This window comes from Schistocerca piceifrons, chromosome 7 (assembly GCF_021461385.2).
Source record: "Schistocerca piceifrons isolate TAMUIC-IGC-003096 chromosome 7, iqSchPice1.1, whole genome shotgun sequence".
Classification (NCBI taxonomy): Eukaryota; Metazoa; Arthropoda; class Insecta; order Orthoptera; family Acrididae; genus Schistocerca; species Schistocerca piceifrons.
Genome location: NC_060144.1, coordinates 101,761,739 through 101,778,624, shown reverse-complemented (window position 1 = coordinate 101,778,624; position 16,886 = coordinate 101,761,739). Strand labels below are relative to the sequence as shown.

The 16,886-nt window shown below is 37.1% G+C and overlaps 1 protein-coding gene across 3 annotated transcripts in view; it reads right to left on the bottom strand.

Annotated features, from left to right (window-relative positions):
- LOC124805237 (peptidyl-prolyl cis-trans isomerase FKBP4-like) overlaps nt 1-16,886 on the bottom strand; it is a 139,789-nt gene that overhangs the window by 22,126 nt on the left and 100,777 nt on the right. For all 3 annotated transcript variants that reach the window (XM_047265742.1, XM_047265743.1, XM_047265744.1), the window contains exon 8: nt 9,415-9,603. In XM_047265742.1, coding sequence (XP_047121698.1) covers nt 9,415-9,603 — 189 coding nt within the window. The remainder of the gene's footprint in view (nt 1-9,414; nt 9,604-16,886) is intronic.

Sequence of the window (16,886 nt, the reverse complement as noted above, 5' to 3'; positions counted from 1 at the left end):
ACTACATGCAGCTTACGGACGTTTCAAGGCGCAGCCTAAACACTACTAACCATTCGGAAAACATCTATCGATACAAACAGTTCCAAAAACGTTGACCGTCGTTATTTTAATCGGAACGGGAAATATGCGAAATTCGTCCTGATAATTTAAATTATGTAATACGTTCTTGCAAAATTTACTTTAACATATATTTTGGGGCGGCTCCGCCTCAGAGCCTTTAATTACGAGCCGCGCCTGGCAAGGACTTATTTAATGGCAGTGTGATTTGGCACTCAGCAAATGAGTACCAGACTACATATCTAAAGGTTTGGAGTTCAGTCCAAAGCACATCCTACGAGTTTCTCTGACACTTTTCAATTACTTCTCCTCTGTCAATGATTCATAAATGTGAAAAAAGCAATTTTCACTACAATTCTGAATGCATGTTAAACTACACATCTCCTTATAATGTGGCTAGTAAAGTATTGTGGTATTCAAATGAACCTTTGGGTTGTGGACAATTTTATTTTCTTTAAAGCGCAATAAATATAAAATAGGCAAATGGCCGAAGCAGTTACATTAACAACACAGCCCTTGCACTCGGCAGTACTTCCTCCCCTAGACGACATTTGGAAGCATTAATTTGGAATACCTTCTTCAGTTGTATCAATGTTTCTAAAACTAATGGTTGAGGATCCACTTTATGAGATGGTACAATTCTCTCTTATTTGGTGCTCTACAAAATAAGTGCGTAAAGGACTCTGTGATTGGTAATAGTAAACATTGGCAGACTTTAAACCTGCCACATCCTAAAACAGCAACATCAAGAGGCTCGTATGAAAACTGAATGTCACCACCAACCCTACCAAATTGTTAAGTTTTTCAGACTTCTAATTGAAAGATCAAGCAGAGAAGTATTGTGGCTATATGTTTGAGTTGCTCTGCTAGGATTGTTCAAATTAAGAGAAGAGCTAATTCATCATCAAACAACTGGAACCACTTAAAGTGAAACTGAGTGATCGAGCTATTTAAGAATACTGCATTTACGTTGTTGTTGTTGTTGTTGATGATGATGTGATCTTCAGTCTGAAGACTGGTTTGATGCAGCTCTCCACGCTACTCTATCTTGCTCGAGCCTCTTCATCTCCGAATAACCACTGCAACCGACATCTTTCTGAATATGCTTACTTATTCACCCCTTTGTCTCCCTCTACAATTTTTACCCCACCCCCACTTCCCTCCATACTAAATTGGCGATCCCTTGATGTCTCTGAATGTATGCTATCAACTGATCCCTTCTTTTGGTCAAGGTGTGCCACAAATTCCTTGTGTCTTCAGTTCTATTCAGTAAATCTTCATTGGTTATGCGATTGAACCATCTAATCTTCAGCATTCTTCTGCAGCACCACATTTCGAAAGTTTCTATCCTCTTTTTATCTAAAGTGTTTATTGTTCATGTTTAACTTCCATATATGGCTACACTCCAGTCAAATATCTTCAGAAAAGACTTCCTAACACTTAAATCTTTATTTGATGTTAACAAATTTCTCTTCTTCAGAAATGCTTTTCTTGCCACTTCCAGTCCACATTTTATATACTCTCTACTTCTGCCATAATCACTTATTTTGCTGCCCAAACAGCAAAACTCATCTACTACTTTTAGTATCTCATTTCCTAATCTAATTGCCTTAGCATCACCTAATTAATTCAACTGCATTTCATTATCATTGTTTTGCTTTCTTTGACACTCATCTTATATCCTCCTGTCCATTCTGTTCAACTGCTCTTCCAAGTCCTTTGCTGTTTCTGACAGAATTACGTCATCGCCAAACCTCAAAGTTCTTACTACTTCTCCCTGAACTTTCATTCCTTCTCTACATTTTCCTTTGGTTTCCTTTACTGCTTATTCAATGTGCATAATGAATAATATTGGAATAGGCTACAACCCTGTCTCACTCCCTTTTCAACCACGGTCTTCCTTTCATGCCCCTTGACTCTCATAACTGCCATCTGGTTTCTATACAACAGTGTTTCACTCCCTAATTTTATCCCTGCTACCTTCAGAATTTCTAAGAGAGCATCCCAGTAAACACTGTCAAAAGCTTTCTCAAAGTCCACAAATGCCATAAATGTAGGCTGGTCTTTCCTTAACACATCTTCTAAGATAAGTCGCAGGGTCAGTATCGCCTATCGCCTCGCGTGTTCCTACGTATCTCCTGAAATCCAAAATGATCTTCGATGTCTGCTTCTACCAGTATTTCCATTGTCCTGTAAAGAATGTGTGTTAGTATTTTGCAACCAAAACTGACTGTTTTCTAATTTTCACACCTGTCAGCTACAGCTTTCTTTGGAATTGGAACTACTATATTCTTCTTGGAATCTGAGGTATTTCGCCTGTCTCAGACATCTTGGACACCAGATGGAAGAGTTCTGTAACGGCTGACTCTCTGAAGGCTATCAGTAGTTCTGATGGAATGTTTTCTACTCTCAAGGCCTTGTTTCAACTTTGATCTTTCAGATCTCTGTCCAATTCTTCTTGCAGTATCATATGTCTTATCTCATCTTCATCTCTACCTCTATTTCCCTTTCTATAATATTGCTTTGAAGTAAATCTCCCTTGTATAGACCCTCTATATACTTCTGCCAAATTTTGGCTTTCCCTTCTTTGCTAAAGATTTTTTTTTCATCAATTGAGCTCCTGATATTCATACAGCTGCTTCTCTTTTGCCCAAGGCCCCTTTAAATTTCCTTTGGCGGCATCTATCTTTTCTCTAGTGAAATATGCTTCAAAATCCTTACATTTGTCTTCTAGCAACTCAATTTGCAAATTTGAACTTCCTGTCAATCTCATTTTTTTAAAAATTCGTATTCCCTTTCACCTGCTTCATTTTTTAAATTTTCTCCTTTAATAAATTAGAATGAATACTCTTGTGCTATCCAACATTCCTACCAGGCCTTGTCTTTTTACCTATTTGATCCTTTGCTGCCTTCACTACTTCATCTCTTAAAGCTACCCATTCATCTTCTGCAGTATTCCTTTCTGCTGTTCTAGTCAACCATTGAATAACGCTCTCTCTGAAGCTCTCAACAACCTCTGGTTCTTTGAACTTATCCCATCTCCTTAATATCCTACTTTTTTTCAATTTCTTCAATTTTAATCTTCTTCCTCTTCTTCTTCTTCTTCTTCATGGATGGATCACTTAGGACCACACGTAATCAACATTTGTTGACCTTCTTTTTCACCCAGTATTCCTTCATCAGCAACGAATGGGCTAGCTTTCATTGCTTAGACCACGTATGTCTGCTAGTTTCTTTCCTTCCTCAAAACCCCGTTTGTGTGGGATTTTTCTGATTCATTTCTGTCATGTAGATTTGGAGACCTTAATTCTCTCAGGTCTTTTTCCATCTGTTTGTATCGCTTCGGTCTTGTGGTTTTGTTCTTTAAAAATGTATGGATTTTGTGCATTAACCTGTTTGAGTCCATTCTTTCTAAATGCTCCATGAATTGGATTCTTCTCATATGCATTGTGTCTGTTATTTTGGAGATATTTTTATATATTTCTGCACTGGGTTTTGAATAATGCACACCATCTTCAGTTCTTGGTCCTAGGACTTTCCTCATCATTTTACATTCTTTCACTTCTAATTCAACTTTTAGTGTTCTGTGTTGAAGGTTTAGTGTCTCAGATGTGTAGAGCGCTTACGGTTTAATTACTGTTGTGTAGTGTCGTATTTTGCACTTCTACGAGAGACTCTGTAGTAAACATTTTTTAACTGGACTCTTGATCTGACAGATTTCTTTTCATTACAATTTTCTGCAATCCATTCACCTAAATATTTAAATTCTTTTACTCGAGAGATGTAGTTATTACCAATTTTTAGATCAAAAGGTGCATCTTTGATGTCAGTCATCTTTTTTTTTTTTCAAATTAAATTTGTAATCCTATTTTTGCTGCCTACTCTTGTAATAATTCTAGCTGTTTCTGTGCATCGGTAATGTCTTGGGCGATCAGTGCCATGTCATCAGAAATTTTAATCTACAGTTCATAATCAATCAATTTTGGTCAGAGTCTACATCTGGCCGTGGAAATGTCTTACTGTTTTAAATTTGGTCCCTAATTCTCTGTCTAACCACAAACCATGGACCTTTCCATCAGTGGGGTGGCTTTTGCGCCTCAGCGATACAAATAGCCATACTGTAGGTACAACCACAGTGGAGGGATATCTGTTCAGAGGCCAGACAAACGTGTATGCCTGAAGAGGGGCGGCAGCAGCAGCCTTTTCAGTAATTGCAGGGGCAACAGTCTGGATGACTGACTGAACTGGTCTTTTAACATCAACCAAAATGGCCTTGCTGCACTGGTACTGCAAACGGTTGAAAACAAGGGGACACTACAGCCATGATTTTTCCTAAGGAAAGGCAGCTCTACTGTATGGTTGAATCATGATGGCGTTCTCTCGGGTAAAATATCCCACAAGTAAAACAGTCCCCCACTAGGATCTATGAGCGGAGACTATTCAGGAGGATGTTGCCATCAGGGGGAAACAAATCTGACATTCTATGGATTGGAACATAGAATGTTAGATCCCTTAATTGGGCAGGTAGGTTAGAAAATTTTAAAAGGGAAAGGGATATATTGAAGTTAGACATAGTGGGAATTGTGAAGTTTGGTGGCAGGAGTACCAGGAGTTCTGGTCAGGTGAATACAGGGTAATAAGAAGAAAAACAAATAGGGGTAATGCAGGAGTAGATTTAATAAAGAATAAGAAAACAGGAATGCAGGTAAGCTACTACAAACAGCATAGCGATGCTTTATTGTAGCCAAGGTAAGACATGAAGCCTTCACTTCCCACAGCAGTACAAGTTTACATGCCAATTAGCCATGCAGATGAAGAGGTTGAAGAAATGTATTATGAAATAAAAGAAATTATTCAGATTGCTAAACTATACAAAAATTTAATCATGATGGGCGAATGGAATTCAATAGTAGGAAGAGAAGAAAAAAATAGTAGTTGATTATGGACCGGGGGAAAGGAACGGAAGAGGAAGCCGCCTGGAAGAATTTTGAACAGAACACGATTTAATCATCACTAACATTTGCTTTCAAAATCATAAAAGAAGGTTGTCTATGTGGAAGACACCAAAAGGTTTCAGATTGATTATATAATTGTGTTTATGCTCCCCCAAATGAAATGAGGACAAAACTGACACTGTCAAAGATAGCGATGAATCATCCGAGTATGTTTCACGAGATACATTTGACAGTAATTTTTATTTTTTTCATCCATTCTGTGATCCATCTGAATGCTGTTGAAGACCCATCCTTTTATTAAAATGGTAGACAATCTAAACATTTCAGATTACAGTATAAATGTAATTAGCCAAAGGAACAAAAATAAACCCGAAATTTAATGATTTCCTTAAGGAAAAAATTTCAGAAATAAAATTATTATTGAAGGACACAGGACATGAATGTACAGGAAGTTTTCATGTGGTCAAGCTGAAGCACTGGACTGATGATAACCTCAAAAGACAGTCTGAAACATCAGCACATCAGAGATTTCCTCAAGCTGATGAACGTGTAGCCATGATGCCAGATGAAATTTACAGAGAAAGTGTAGTTACTACTGTAAATGATGATGGAAGCAACTTTGTGAAAGTTTTCACCACCTAGCAAACAATGGAAAATCCATGATGGAATGTAACAATATTACAAGAAAGAAAGTTGCTACTCATCACATAGTGAAGATGCCGAGTCGCATATAGGCACAACAAAAAGACTTTTAAACTTAAAGCTTTCAGCCACACATGGTTTCAGTTGCCCGAGACTGTGTGTGTGTGTGTGTGTGTGTGTGTGTGTGTGTGTGTGTGTGTGTGTGTGTGTGTGATTTAGGATAAACATAGTGTAGGGCTGGCATTACAAGGTGGAATAGTTTGTACAGTACAATCAAACAATTACAGGAACTGTAGATCCAATTACATAGCACTTTGAGTTTGAAAAATGTTATGAGACACACTGAATTTGAGTACATAAAAGAATTTATAACATATTCACATCCTATTGCTAAAATTCAGGATATACTATAGGGCACAAAATAAGGAATTACAGACTTTTAGTTCCTGTTTGATGGCTCTATGTAAAAGGACGCGAAAACTGGAGGTTAAATATTGGAGCACACTGGCAAGTGTTGAGAGACAATTAGCAGATTTTATTTGCCCTTCTACAACAAAAAGAGACCATGCAGGTATTGCAGTAACATCTTAACCACAATTTAAAAAGAAATGGTTCACCTTCATCACTGTCCACAATCAAGAAAGGCTTACAAGAAACTTCACACTTATAGTACCCACTGAATTGTTGCAGAAATCGGGTGATGAGACAGAAAATGATGTTCTGTCAGAAAAAGAAAATTGGCTTTATGATTTTGAATCAGATTCATTATGTTAGACCAAAGGCAAATTTAAATTTTTGCTCAAGAAGATCACAATTTAACGTTCTCTGATTGTTATCCTGAAATGAAGACACTCTTCAGAGGATGTAACAAGCTGCTAATTCCCTTATGCACCTGTAAAATCTTCCAAAATAAAATGAACTATCTGATGAAATATTTGAAAAAGAAAAGTAAATCAAAAGCAACAAATGCACACCTGTATTATAAATGACAAAGAAGTGGAGCAATAAATGTTTCTGGATTTGAAAATTATCTTTTTGTTTGTGAACCATTTTCTTCACAAATGGCATGTAAATATTTGTAATTCGTGTTAAGTAAATAACCATTTCAATAAATATTTTTATTTGTTATTCATGAACAATAATTTGTATCTTACGCATTATCAGTCATTTGAATAAATTTTGCCCAACTCTGGATACATCCTTAAATACCAAGGAATCATCAATTTAGTACTCAAGGGAAGTATGGGGGACAAAAACTGTAGAGGAAGATCAAGAGATGAATACAGTAAGCAGGTTCAAATGTATGTAGGTTGCAGTACTTATTCAGAGATGATGAGGCTTGCAGAGGGTAGACTAGTGTGGATGACAATGATGACAACATGGGCAGCACTAGAATGTTGCCTCTGGCAGACAAATCTTGGCCAAGTATTTTGACTGTTTGTAAATTTATGGTTTTCTTAAGTGACATTTCTTTTCGATACAATTAAAGAATGAAATTTTACCAGATAGAAAAAGGAAGTTTATGCTAATAGGCGTTTAGTTCAGGAGTGTGCTGGAATGAGAGGCTACACTGGAGATAAAGTTCCCACCTTTGACTTAGAGAAAAAAACTAATGCTGGTTGGGAGGAACCAAGTGGCCTGTCTGATATAGCAGTGATTTAAGTGCCTTGAATCATGCTGGAGAACATGCTCAGCAACTAGGCACTGACTGGATGTTTGGAGGGTGACAGCTCCGTGCCCATTCACTGGTTCGGCAAATTATTGATGTATTCCATGAGGTTTTGGGATTATGGCCAGAGGATGTCTACATCTTGCTGTGATATTTTGGCTGAGGGTTTTATACCATAGACTGGTGGTCCACATCACTAAGTTTATGGAAAAAAACTGGTACAGAGGTGAATCAGCACAAACATGTTGTGCCAGGTAAAACAAAGCTTTGCAACTGCAGCCGGACACAAAGTACTTGATTAATGATAACAAAACCAGCAGTTGTATTTGAATTTATGTTGTTTAATTTTTTGAACACTGATACTAGTTTTGACACCATTTATCTTCAGGCCCCAAGCCTGAACAATTTTATGTGCAGTGAACAGAATCGTATGCAGTGGGCTAAAATTAACTGGATTCCATAACTCCCGTGGCAATAACATGACCAGCAGGGTCAGTCAACAACTTGTCTTTCACAACCCAATAAGTCAGCCACAGCCGAGTATTTTATCTCCACAGGACATTCAATACATTTTTCTGCCATGGGAATCTTGACCATAACGAGACCCCTCTGGGATTCAGTCATTAAGAAATATGGTTTTCAGAATATCTTATTAACTGCAATGGCAGATTTCAACTGGATATGGGATCTGGTGATTTCTTCAATACCTTACAAAAGAATACATTCTATGGCTTGTGACAATTAGTTTTATTATGTCAAAACCTGAATTTTAGCTATGTGGCTCTCAATCCAACAGAGGGTGTGCACACACAGATGCACCTGTTTGCCACAGATGGAGCCATATTTGAAGGAAGTGGTGAATTCAACAGAGAGTGCCCAAGCAACAGTAACTTATGCGCATGCACCTCAGGGCCAATTTTCAGTATAAACCTAGTGACATGAACAAGCAACTCCAATATAAAGCACACACACGACGACTGACTGAATGTTGTTGGACTAAATATTCTGGCAAATGACAACATCACCCAGCTGCTATCCTGAAACCTCAGTGAATACTCATTACATTGGGGAAACCTCAAAAATCACAAGTTGATGATCGTCTTAAAAAGCTATGAAACCACTGACATTATATGCTGACTGACATGTTCACTGCACATGTCTGTCTACCTTCGACATTGTAGAAATTATCAATGGTGGCGATCGACAACTGGTAATGGTAGGGTGCTTGGGGCGCAAGTTTTACAGTGAGAAAAATTTTAGCATCAGGAAACTTGGGGTAAAGATTGTGGCCTCTGAATATGATACGGTCAGCCAAGGATTTTGTCAAAGTCAAATGGAGATGAAAGGGAATACTGGATGGTTTGACAAGAATATCATGGAAAGATATTTCAGAGGTGACAACAGGAAGTGTTAGTCCAGACAGGGTAATCTGTCGACACATTTAGGGCAGGGAGATAAAGAGTGACAAGAAGAGCTGCTTCTGACACTTTTTGTAATTTTTAGATAGGTATAGAAGTTAAAAACCATCTTGTGTGAACAAGACAAATCATGGTAACATGGCAAATAATGAAATGCTCATTGCTTTCAATCAAGCAATGAAAAGTTGACGTGTCAACCTGAGAACTAATGGCAATGACAAAAAATTCCTTTTGTCAACGAGTGTGTCAAAGGCACTTCTCAGTGAACAATAGATTCTATTACCAAATGCATCGCTTTGCCTTCACTTACACTACTCCACAACCAATCATTTTCCAAACAAAAATCTTGCAGAGTTGTTTGTAACAGAACGATTCAACACGCCTGTTCCACTCGGTGAACTGTTGAAATTCCCCACCAATTCTTTCACAATTTCCTGACTTTTATAAGCAAAATAATTTCCTGACTTTTATAAGCAAAATAATTTCCTGAGAATTTCACATTTTCTGACGTATCTCCACTAGAAATAATAAAGCCCATGTGTTACAGAAATATAACAATGTTGAAGATTCATGCGCAATTTATCAGTTACAGATAAAAGCAAATAACTAGCAAATAGTACATTCATACTCTTAACAACAAAAGAATGACAACAAAGCTTTTACATACACTTACCTCTTTATCTCTCTGAGCAAACTTCTCAAACATGTTGGCATAGATCTTCTTCTCTCGACTCCTCTGCTCCTTTATCTTTACATTACAAATAACAATATTATTTGCTGCAGCTTTGTTTTCTGGTTCCAGTTTTAGAACTGCTTCAAAATCTGTTTTTGCCAATTCTGGTTCACCCATTCCCAAGTATGCCTGTTGACAACAATAAAAAAAATTAGTAACATATCCTAATGTATAATCAATATTTAGCACTGCTACACAATGCACATTAAAGCAGTGTCTGTGAGTGCAGTTTTGTTTCCTCTCAGTTTTACTGCAGCTTAGTTTTATTTGTGGTTCTTCTGGATTCTATATTATAACTTCTTGTGTAATTATTCAGCACAATGTTTGAAACTCTATTGCATACACCTTCATGCATTTCACTAAAAGTATCAAAAGAAGTTGAGAGTTGTGTCTGAACTTACAGTACAACTTCTAAGTTCCGAGAACATTACTCTATGTGTATGCATATTTTACATACAAATAACAAATTCAAGTCACATACAGGACTAGGAATCTTATCAATCCAACTACCAAACATCCATTTTCGGAATCCAATGTGAATGTCAATGCCCTTATTACTGCAGTAATGTATTTATAACTAGTCTTCTGCACATAAGAGAAAAATAATAACTGTATTTCTCCATATGAGGGTGTCCAACACCAGTTCTTACCACTCACTAGTATCACAATAGAAGATGTTACATTGTTATGCATGATAAGGCCCATAGATCTTAAGAGCCATGGAGTACATATTATTGCATCATTGCGCACAACGAACCAACCTTGAATGTTTCTAACTGTGTGAGGTTAGCCATTTTTAAAGATGTAAGTCCACCTGTGAATAATGCTTGTGCCACCGAACAAGTATTATCATCTAAACATATTACTAATCATCCTTCATTTTTGTGTGACCACACAATTCTCTGAAAACAGTATGAATACCTTAGCCACCAATAAACGTTAACAGCTATTCTTCACCACACACAAAAACAGACTGCTGAGTAGCAAAGGCAAACAATACCTCCATTTATCCCGACACTTAATGGAAGTGGATTCTATGTGACCTCCTTCCCCCTTTTTACAATTTCCCCAGTAAGAAGATTATCTGTGTTATCTGTAATTTATTTCAGCTCATCAGGTTCCCTGAGATCATGTAAGCTACAGTCACTTGATCAAGGAATAACTCAATTGTTTGATCATGAAATGATTCACTACTTAATTCACAGAAAGCTGATAAAAATATGTAAAAATAAAAATCAAAGACTATAATACAAAAGATTTGCAGCAGTATATACAATGTCTATCACCCTGTAAATAACCATAACATATTACGTGTTCATTTTTTCACACAATGTTATCCAACAATGTAACAGTGAAAAGCTCTGAATTATTGCAAGAAACTGCTGTACAGGAGAAAATGAGGGCATTATAAGAAAAATACCAATTTAGATTTGAAATCACTACAAGTATTCCACTCTGCTGGAAAGCTTTTGAGGATGAAACATCTAGAATAGAACACAACTTTTACTACAGTGGTTAAAGAAGTGTGAAGTTATTGTGACAATGAGGAAGAAGAGGAGAGTAGCAGTGGATGTAAGTGGTAGAGGGCAAGTAATAAAGACAATGAAAAGTTTCAAGTGACTGGAAAGCATTATAGGTGAAAGAGAAACGCAGGCCCATGGTTTTCTGCAGGGTGTAACAAAGCTAGCCTGGAGCAAATAGGTGCCACCAAAAAATAAGCAAAAGTTATAAATGAATGTTCTATGCTCCAAATACTCTCATATCCATTAGAAACATGGGAAGCGAAGAAAAAAAAAGGTGATCAAATTTCAAAGTAACAGAATAGGATTTACTAGAAAGGTTAGAGAAAGGAGTGTGTTGATGAGAGAAACATTGGAAGAGAAGCTCATGTAAGAGATTGCACGAGAGACAAGAGTAAGAGAGTATGGACATGTTAAAAGATTGCTATACGAGGCAATAGAGCTAGATAAAGACCGACACACACGGACTGTGTGATGAAAAGAGGACAAAACTGGGCCAGAGTGGAGATGGAACCATGGTGGATAGCCACCAAAAAAGAGTCTGCAACCTGCACAAAATGGTGATGATGGTTAAAAAAGTTTCATCCAAATTCCTTTTTTGTTTGGTGTTCACTTACTGAAAAGGGCAGTTCCTTTTGTTTCAATGAATCCATATTACTAACCACAAATCTCTAGAGGCAGTGAGACTACAGGGATGCTTGAGATACAATTCTGAGATGCCTGAACAATGCCCTTCATGAATTTCACTAACTAGCACAATGGAGCACTCTGACTGTGTTTTTATGGGCTAAGAACATAATGCGTGAATGTCATGAATTGTTCCAAAATACAATACTGTATGATACAGTCATGAAAAAGTATGCAAAGTAAACAAATTTTTGCTTTTCGGATTATTCTTACAGTAAAGATAGCAGCATTTTGTTTCTGCACAAGATCCTGATTGTGATTGTGATAATGCTAACAGAGTTTTTAATCTGTCTTTAGTATTCAAAAGTTAAAATGATATCTCTCAATGTTTATTTGGTCACTTTTTGACATTAAAATTTCCCTTTTAGAATATCACTGTGATAGAGACAGTACGCACTGTGTTTTGTTTCAGTCGACCTATTTCCTGTGAAACAAGACCTAACGTTATTCACTACCCAATTGGCTCAATTATTTAAATTACATTTTGCGTCTATCATCATGACATAGTGTCGGTGAAAATAGAAAAAAATTCAAATCCTCTGGCATGTTTAGTGTCAGTTCACTGGCATAAGTTTAAGAAAACCTATGGATCCAGAATGGAAGCCTGTGGCATCCTCCCTTTAAAAATTTCTAGTTAGATTTAAGTTTGTTCCCTAACTGTTGAAACAAGATTGCTGCCCTCAACTTTTGCAGGGGTAAATGAAATGACACACACACACACACACACACACACACACACACACACACACACAATTTTTGGTGCTCCCCTCTTTAACACCAAACTGAAAGTTTGATGACTTACACAATGTAGGTGCTCAGGTTGTGTGTGTGCGTGTATGTGTGTGCGTGCGTGCGCGCACACGGTTTCCCCCTTCTTCGTCCACTTGTATGCATAGCTAGCCAAAGGGTTTCCTGAAAGCTAGTGAAGTTTTCATTCCTTTTTTGTTTGTGCTTGTTGACAACTCAAGTTTATGTTTCAAGCAAAACTCTTGATTTTTACAGACGTTTCCTAACTACACAAGTTACATGTTTGTTTATATGTAGATGAAAGTTATTCATTATGGATGTTTAAAAACCGGTGACTATATTAAACAAATAGTCACTTTTTTTTAAATACTTGTTTATTCCATAAACCAGTTTTCTAACCTTTTCAGGCTAATCTTCAGATAGTGCAAAAGGAAGTTACATGACTATTTATAATTTGCTGCTCTTTCCCTAGTGTTTTTTATTGCATTTATGGAAGTGATTATAAAGGAAATCAAAGAAACAGGAAATGGTGATCTCAATGCTTTAGTCTTTGGCTGATGCCGTGTGCATTTACAGAGAAACGAACAGGGAAGATTACGTGAATAGAACTCCAAGTTTAAACAGTATCAGCTGACAGCGTAGAGGAGCAAAACAGTAGCAATAATTATGAGCAGGACACCTGTTAGGGCAACCTGGATTTAGACAGAAAGAAAATTGAATGTGTGGAAGCTTTCAATTACCTGGTATATTAAAGAACGGAATTGCCGAACTAAAAGTACATAACAGAGTAATAGCTGTATCTACATTTCCTCATGAAGTGCAGAACATTGTGTGGGACAAGAGAGTTCCTGTGAGAGCCAAACAGACCATGTTTAAAAACTTATCTCCTGCTGATTATTAAACACAGTGTGAAGTACTGCGTAATTAACAAGGCAGATTTGTGCAAGTTCAGGCAAGTAAAATGAATTTTCTATGATTAGCCTTGCAGAAGACTAGAAGAGAGAAAATTGGTAACAGAGATAAGAGGAGAGATATGCAAGTAGAAGTCAATGACAGAGAGACTGAGTAGAGCATGGTTTAAGTCATGGTTTGGACATGTGAAGATGATGATGGGCAACTGCCTGACAAAACAATACTTGATAGAAATGTGCAGTAGGAAAGACCAATACGACGACCCAGAAAAAGATGCCTGGATCAGATAAAGGAAGATATGGACACTATAGGAGAAAACTGGGGACAATATCAAGACAAGAAATAAAACAAGCAGAGTAAAAAGGAGGCCAATTGTTCATAAACAGTCTACCCAGCTTGCTGGCAGAATACAAAGATGATGGCGATGATGATGGGTATTGGCTCTTGATGCTGTGGTTGGCTTTGTAATTAGTATCCACTCAGCAGCTTCCACTGAGATGCCCATCACATAGGAAGCTGCTAGGTGGAGACTAATTACAAAGCCACATATCCTGTTGTAAATCAATCTTCAGCATCAAATTATGGAATAGTCAGGTAACTTCCACATGCACCATCTGAAGATGAGCCTGAAGAAGTTTGAAAACCTATTTACAGAATAAACGAGTATTTAAAAAAAAAGAGTGACTGGTTGCAGTTTTGTGTACTTATAATGTTTGTACATAGTTTGCAGTTTTATTGTTATATGCAATACTTTGATGCTTTAGATACAATTAAAATGAAGAAGACAAGAATTCATACTAGGAGGCACCACACAAATCCTCTGTTAACAGTATCTGTAGCCTCAGTAATGGCTGTAACTTCGAAAGGAAAAAGGTTCACAAGTTTCTTCAGGTGTACCATATCCCAGCTGAAGCCGCTCTGTGAATCATTAGATCCCATAGAGCTACAAAGTTGCGGCAATGTCAATTTCTACGTTCCAACTGCTGTTCCAAATAATCTCTGACATTTTCTGTGGGTTTACCATCAGGTGATTTAGAGAGCCAATCGAGATTCAAATGATGACCGAACCATCAGTCAATTGAGACATTTACACATGCAGCCCCTTTGAACCAGCTACTGCCAGCTCAGATAAAGGGGAAGTTCACTTAGTAGTCATCCTGAAGACATATGAGCCTGTTGAAATAACCAGAATTAGTGGGCACAGGTCGCAACACAAAAATCATCCTCTAAACACCCAAGACCCACCTGCAGCCGAACTATGCTCCACCATACACTGTGTTAAATGCCTAGTTGAAATGACAGCAAAGTCGACACCTCGTGTCATTTGAAAATTAGCAAAATAACGACTTATCAGAACGCACTACACATCTCCAGTCATCTGCTGCCCAGTTCCCGTGTCATTTAGCCCGATGATGATGTTCAATTTTACATGCAGCTACAAGGAATGGCCATTTGCAAGTTATCCAACTACATGTGTCCAACACACACAATTTATTTAGAATCAGAAGGTGGATGGGGGATCAGTTTTGATAGTTACTTAGAATGCTATAACCAATAAGGTTTGAGGCTCTAACTTTTGTTTGTGTACCAAAATGATAACTAAGATAAATTGAGAGCTTTGCTTAGTGACCACTACTATTCACACATTAAGTATACGCACGCTGTTTCAGGAGGAATAGTAAATATTTTAAGACACAACCCGGAACATACAACATATGTCCAACTTTTACTTGTCAATTTTTATTTGTTACAGAGATGAGTTTTCATTTCTTACGTTGGTACTCTAGTTCCTATGCATTTATCTATTATCTTCTTTTTTTTTTTTAAAAAAAAAAGTTCAAGTTGTGTTAGAGTTTACAAAACTGAGTTTCTCAACAGTGACTATGGTTTGTTAGCCAAATGTATTGTATTGTTTAAGAGTGCAATGTAGATAATACAGTGGAGACTTCCTATGCTCATGGTGGTACATTTAAGAATGTTTACTCGCGTTTTCCCTAAACTGCCTGGGACTGGTGTGCAGCAAAGCAGCCATATTTCATTCGAGCATGCAAATAAATACTGTGGGCAAAGTAGATATTACACAGTTGACTGAACATAGTTCTTCGACAAGCTCACATAAATTTCTGCACATATTGGTGTTCCACATATGAGAATATAGTGAATATCATGTATGCACAGCCTCTATCTTTATCATTTACAGTGGATTCAACACCTTACAGATGGATATGGTATAAGACTGAAATTTTGTCATTGGCTAACAGAAAAACACTTGAGTAATCACATTAATACGGCTTATTAATGAAATCACTTTCCCATATGATAGTATCAACAACACTAATAACTCAAATCTGTAGTTTGAGGAAAACCCACATGCCTTTGTTGAGACATTTTTAAGAACACTTCTCTGTAAATGTGAGATGCAGTGTGATAGACAATCTGTTGATTAAGCCTGTTATGTTACCCCATTATCTTGCAGTATTCTGTATCTAGACTTTCTTGAAAATGAGCAACCAGCATTATTAGATGAAGTAAAAACTCCATGGATGACTGACAAGTTCCCTGTATCTTAGCGCTTTGGATTTCAATTGGTTGGGGAGGTTGAAAAGCTACTGATGGGGATGTTTGAAATTATAAAGACTATAAAGAAAAAGGAAACACAAGAGAAACTCATTGTTCAGATGAATTATGCTGCCCTCATGATGGCAGAAGAGCTACAAGTGGTGTTATCATGAGGATTTTAAATGCATTGAAGACTAAGGTAGACTTTATGAAAATCAACTTGGAACTTGATCATTTGCCTTCTTCAAAAACCTTGCGGAATTATTCGTTTCAATTACATACTAACAGCTTAATCTCTATAACTTTAAATAATAATGACAATATTAGGATAGTGCTACTCACCATATAGCACGAGATGCTGAGTCACAGATAGGCACATTTTAAAGAATAGATTTTCTTTGCTTTTGAAAGTAGAGTGTTCCGTCCCTAGACTTAGATAAACTCTTATAGGTGTGTGTGTGTGTGTGTGTGTGTGTGTGTGTGTGTGTGTAGGTCATAGTTTGTGTCTAGAGGTCATTCTTAGTCAGCATAACATTATAGTTGGGAAACGGTTTTGGAAATGAAGCTGCTTCAATAACATTATTCTGTCAGGCAGTCAGTTACAAACACACGCACAGCATTTGTTTTTTCTTTCTTATTTTCTAGAGAGAGAGAGAGAGAGAAAGAGAGAGAGAGAGAGAGAGAGAGAGAGAGAGAGAGAGAGAGAGAGAAGGATATTCTGAAAAGTAATTATCATTAAGATGATGATGATGACTGATAATGAAAATGACAAGGATTATGCTGATAAGTACTTTGTTAAATATTTTGTGATCAATTTTAACATAATCTTAGTCTTCTTTTTTCCTCCCCCTATTCTCATAGTGGTAAACAACTAAACTATTTCAAATCAATGGCTGAATTATTTCTGTACTCTGTTCATCATACAAATAAACGTGATGTAAACTAACCACATATGATGATTGGGCAGAAGTCATACCACATGTGCAC